General features: G+C 31.2%; 1 protein-coding gene across 2 annotated transcripts in view; it reads right to left on the bottom strand.

Annotated features, from left to right (window-relative positions):
* Positions 1-398: 398 nt before the first annotated feature.
* LOC118202862 (dnaJ homolog subfamily C member 25 homolog) overlaps positions 399-6,266 on the bottom strand; it is a 55,637-nt gene continuing 49,769 nt past the window's right edge. For both annotated transcript variants that reach the window (XM_035375070.2, XM_035375069.2), the window contains exons 11-12: positions 4,729-4,871; positions 399-705 (exon numbers count right to left, since the gene is read on the bottom strand). In XM_035375070.2, coding sequence (XP_035230961.1) covers positions 4,752-4,871 — 120 coding nt within the window. In that variant the 3' untranslated portion in view covers positions 399-705; positions 4,729-4,751. The remainder of the gene's footprint in view (positions 706-4,728; positions 4,872-6,266) is intronic.

Raw genomic sequence — 6,266 nt, 5'->3', positions numbered from 1 at the left:
TTAAGTATTAAACTTTAATTTGCATCTTGTTGTTTCAGAAACACACTGATATATTTATTTTTCTTGTTGCACTAACCCCTGGTGACATCGTTGATGTGACAATGCAGTGATAGATGTAATTTTTTTTCCCTTTTTGGTTTTACGTTTTTTGCCTCTTTTTATGCGATTTGCCACTGTACTTTTTTTTCATATGATTTATTCCAAATTGAATATGGGATGTATTTTAAACGTATTATTTATTTTGCATTATTACCACCATTTGTTGCAGCTTTCAGAACACAACTAGATTAGGTTTTTGAACTCCTTTTTACTTTGCATATATTCATATATAAATATATGTGTGTGTATGTATGCACAGTATGAGCAACAAGCACACCAGTTATTTAAATTATAAAAGATAAGAGCTGAAGATAATTTATTTGAAATATTTACAGAGAGTCTCACAGTAGATTTTATTATTCTGACAGCAACAAATTTTCTGGATACCTTAATACATTATCAAAAACAAAGGTCACGGAAAAGCTCCTTAATAATGTTTTGGGTAGTCTTTTAATACAACACAGCCAATTTTACACTTATTATAATATACATAAATATATGTACATCCAGAGGGTTAAAGGAATCACAATCTGGAAAACTTGAGCTTGAAGACATTCACGATCTTGAGATTTTTTTTTAAACACCTCAAAGAAAGCAACTCCAATACTAGAAGAAAGGAAGAACAATCATAAAATTATTTTTTACAGAACTCTGAACATGAAGAATAAGCGAATTCTCATATGATAAATTCTAGTACAGTGTACTCTTGACTATCTGGTTTGTGAATTATCCATGCATGATGCTACACATTAGAGTGTGTAAAGAAACAAATGCATAATGTCTGAGCATGCTCTAAAACCTGCTGAACTTTGTCTTTAGGTTGCGTTTCATTGATTGCCTAGCACAGTTTGAAATTCTGGAAAAAAAAAATACAAAATTTGAAAAATTGATTCCCGGGCACTAACCCAGCATTAGCTTCCCGGGTATTAGCCTAGAAAACTGTATTGGACACCATGTAGCTATATCCAATAACAATGATCACGAAGAAAGATTTTTTGTAATACAGAAATTCGAGATTTATCCAATTATGAAGTTGATACAATAACTGAAGTCGTATGCCAAAAATTGAAAATGCTGATCGGGAAAACATCTTGGAATGGTCTGATAGTGACCATTCCACGCAACGGAGCAGTTGCTTGGAATGGTCGCTATCAAAACTTTAATATAATAGTATATATTATCAAACTTATATGGATATAATTTCAAATGTTTAGACAGAAGAGGCAAAGAGAAATACTGAGAACACAAGCTAAGAAGATATTTACAATTACATTTGCCCCGAAACAGCAATGTCTTCTGTTGAAACTCTACTGGACTTCTTTGACCAAAGGGTACTTGAATACAATGACAAAACAGCACTTTGAAAAATACACAGTGAATTTTGACAAATATTTAAACACTTTCAAAAACAAGGTAAAATTTCTGATTTTTGAGAAATAAACGTACATACAATATATAAAAAATTTGGATTATCCATAATCTGCTTCCCGGGCATTAACCTGGATAATCAAGAATACACTGTACTTTTATAATTAATTTTTCATTCACTTTTTTCCAAACTTGCAGTTCCCTCCAAAAAAAAAGCTTTACCTTTTCATTTAAAGACAGGGCAGCACAATCTTCCCTTATGAAAGATTTTGTATACTTACATGAAGACTGCAAATCCATAAAATCATTAAAAACTGACCTAAATTTACATACTAATATCAATGTAATATAAAACTATTCAGCAGAATTGCTTGCAATATTGTCTTGCATACCAGTCATAAGCATGAACAACTAAATTTGCATTTCAGATCAATGTAAGTGAAGAGAAAGGAACAAAAGTAGTATGGTCACCCTTCAGATGTAAATTACTTTCTTGCACAACAGCAAAATTTATGGCACAGGTTTGTATGATTAGACAAAATTTGCCTCATTTTACAAAAGTATCTGACCACACATGCTGGGAAAGCATTTTTATTTCTATCATATCCTAAAACAATGCATTATACAGTATGACAGGAGTACCATATTTCTTTACTTCTCAGTCATCTTCTGAGACATAATTTATAATAAATTCTTTATATCCATATATAAGAGAAAGATTATACCACAGTGTTGATATTTTCTATTACAGAATGTAATGTAGTATACACCATACAGTATTGTTAGTAATGCATTAGGCACAATTTATCAATTTAATACTGCCTATTTATACATGTTACACAATATCTTGTTTGATAATATAAGCAGATTAACATGTTTCCAGTAAGCTTTAGAATATGTAACCTGCACATACTGGGGTCATAACTGCATCAAGCAGTTTAATACATGCATGATGAGTCCACATGTTGAAACATAAACCTCATAGGTCCTCAACATACTAAGACGGTCTTAGGACAACAGTCTGTCATAATGTTTTACATGCACACTGTATCTCAGATACAAATTATACAGGATGCATAACAGCAATCGCATGTCTGCATGATGCATTTAAAAGTACACTCAACTAGATTAATAACCTTTCCTTTCTAGATATTCCCACACCAAAATAGCTGCATGAAAGTGAACCAAATGAGCCTGAGAAAAAGCAAATATCAGGTCAATACCATTGTAATGAAGTGGACCATGTCACATTATACAAGGTGTTGCTATTAATTTCCAGGACTGCTCTAATAACACCAGAAGAGATGATGTGAAAAATGTAACCTTTTAATATGTTTCGAAGTAATCCCCATCAGCCGTAATGCACTTCTGTGCTCGGCTGTATAAGTTGTGGAAACAACTTTTAAAGTCCTCTTTTGGAAGGCTCTTCAATGTCAATGTCACATTGCATGACAATGCTCGCCATCACATTGCGTTGCCAGTGAAGAGGTTTTTGTCCAAGAATGAGGTCGTGGAGCTGCATTATCCACCATACTCTCCTGACTTTTGGTCCCCGCAGACTTCTTTTTGTTTCCCAAATTCAAAACTGTGATCAAAGGAACATGCTTTGTGGATGTTGAAGATATCAAGAAGAACGTGACGCTGACATTGAAGAGCCTTCCGAAAGAGGACTTTAAAAGTTGTTCCCACAACTTATACAGCCGAGCACAAAAGTGTATTACGGCAGATCGGGATTACTTCGAAACATATTAAAAGGTTACGTTTTCACATCATCTGTTCTGGTGTTATTACAGCAGTCCTGGAAATTAATAGCCACACCTTGTACAACCTTCTTTGAGATACGATAGATGCCAGATGCTGATGCACGATACCTTCTTGACATACAAAGATACGTAAAATTTCTTGGAGTTAGCAGCACTTAGTAAAGCTAAGCACTAGTAATCACTGAGGAGAAGTTTTGAATTCTGCTCTTTAGTCTAATAGACATGTTTGGGGGGGGGAACAATAATCCTTCCCTCATATGTGCAGAGCTGATGGTACATAACTCCTAGTTATCCTGCATTATGCTTATTCTTATGAAGCTACTGTTATATATTCTTATAGCATCTATAAATTCTGCAGGCGACTAAGAAGATAAGCTTAAGTTAAAATGGTTATTTTTTTGTGGATATTGGAGATAGAGAGAGATTATCTACCATTAATAATCTCCTGGGATGATTAGATACCAAATGTTTACTAACTGTTCAAGAACACTGAAAATGAATGTTTACTAACTGTTCTTACATGATGAAATTATCTTCATAATCTTTACCCACAACTGAGATCACCAGAAACCCATAAAACTTTGAAATTGCAGGCCAAAAAGCATAATCAATTTAGCACTCTTCTTGATATTCTTCACATACAAATGAATTGTATGTGCCGGGTCATTGCCATGTTAATTTAAACTATTGCACTCTTTATCGCTGTGCTATTATTGGCTCTTTATGGCAGACTCTGCCTGCCAGAATGTTACTCTTCTGTCATCACGGTATTATTAGCATGTTTATACATCCAGCATAGAATATCCACAAAAACATAAATTGTCAGAGCAAAATTTTTAATGCTAAAAACATATAAGTTTATAGCTGAATTATTTCAGTATAGATCGATCCATTCCAAGATGTTCAATGTTTCAAACTTTTGCACAATAATGATAAGAAGCCATCTTAAATCTGTTGCTGCAAGGCCAGAGAAGTCACAATATGGATAAGAAGTAATTATAAAATCCGATGCTGCAAGGCCAGAGAAGGGTAGGGTACCTTTTCTGCCAGTTCCAGAAAGCAAACAAACAGAGAGAAAGGGGAGGAAAGATAGCTTAGAGGCTGTTCATTAAGATATCAAACTGCCAATTTTTAGTTATTGAATAAATATGCAGCAACGTTTTTAGTGAAACTGCAGATTTAAAATAGCACCATTTCATATTATTACTTTTTTTTTACTTCATTTTATGATCCCAGTGATATATATATATCTTATGTAGTATATTTTAATTCAACAAATGCAATTCAATGCAACAAATATCACTAACTGAACACCATATTATTAGTTTTTAAAAAATACTAATTAGCTTAAATCATCAATCCTTTTAAAAATATACGCTGCAGCTTATTTTTATAAAACATGTATGTTAATTATAACTTTAAATGCATTATAGTAACATCAATACTATGCATACTTTAATTAATTTTTACATTTATGCAATTTATAAATTACACTTACTTTTCAGCTCATCTTTACCCTACTCAGTCATCCAATGTAATCTGACCAGGACCATGATTTTTCATGTATCTCCTATAACTTTTATACCGTGCACTTTCAGCAAGTTTTGTTTTCATATCTTCCTCTTTTTTCTGCTTCCATTTCTGGTAGAAATTCATCATATATTAAATAAAATCCAAGATTATTTTTTTAGCATTAAACATATTTTATCAATCTAATAATTTATAAATATGATGCTATAACATGTATACTTATATAGAGAAAATTTGTAATTTACAAACTAGAAGTTTGAAAGAGTGGATTTTGAAAATATACAGATCATGGGTTATAAGCAAAAAGGGTAAAAAAAAATGGCAGTTCTTATACTTAATACCCAATGCAAGTATAATCTTCTAAAGTTTCAGGAAGATCCAAAATTTAGAACAGTTCGTAACTACAAATAATTTTTTATATTTAACTGTAACATAGATGTATAAATACTAACAGCTGTCTTGCAAATAACAGGCAGCAACTGTATGCAGAAATAGCCCACATTATTGATAATAATGGGCAGTAAACAGCAAATATTCGTATCTATTGTCTACTGCCAAACATTTAACTGCCATTTTACTTATACTGAGATGAATACTTCAAATTAAAAAAACAGAGTTCCTCATTGTTTGTTATCTGCATACATCATGGCGTCACCCCTTTTTTAAGCTGCAGACTATTAACTGCACTATTTTTTATTTGTTCACACATGTAACTTTAATGAACAGGTATATATTCTAAGCTGAAATATTCTAATATATAGTTTGAGAGGAAAGCGAAAATTATACTTAGGGACAGCTAATATGCATTTTCCCTTAAAACTAGCAATTCAGTCAGAAAACTGAAGAAAGGAATGAAGAATTAATACCAGTAGCCTAGTTCAGGAATATAAATTTCCAAGTTAAAATTCAGATAAAAAAATTAACTAGAATACTATGTTTGAAAAGCTTTAAGCTGAAATCATTTTAAATTCCTTATATTTATCGGAGAGTTTCATTATAAAAAGCTTTACGTTTGAAATTAGTTCATATTCTAAACTTGATTAATTTTTAAGGTGCTTTGAGTTCTATTTAAAATTTTTACCAAAACAATCTATACATATTTATATTTCGAAGATTTTAAAATTACATGATTTCACTGTTTTAACCCTTAAAATGCATGTTTTTTTTTTTTTTTTTTTTAATTTAAGTCAAAAATACATTAGAATTAATATCAAATAAAATAGGCAAAATACTAAAAAAATCTAATTAAAGCTTTTATTCTAATTTTTGAAAAAAATATTGTTGTCAAATGGGTATATTATGAAAACAAATTTGGTATAACAATTTTATATAATAATAGATATCTTATAAACTTGTTCAAATAATTTTAAAACTTTGAATACATCAGAATAACAAAAATTACAAAATCAAAAATTCATAAACACAAATAATGTCCACACCCTACATATGAACTCACAATAATGACTGTCACATCACATTGAAACTTTCAAAACTATACAGATAAAC

Source organism: Stegodyphus dumicola, chromosome X1 (genome assembly GCF_044657685.1).
Source record: "Stegodyphus dumicola isolate Sdum_Otavi_A_Nest chromosome X1, ASM4465768v1".
Classification (NCBI taxonomy): Eukaryota; Metazoa; Arthropoda; class Arachnida; order Araneae; family Eresidae; genus Stegodyphus; species Stegodyphus dumicola.
This window is presented reverse-complemented; position numbering and strand designations above follow the sequence as displayed.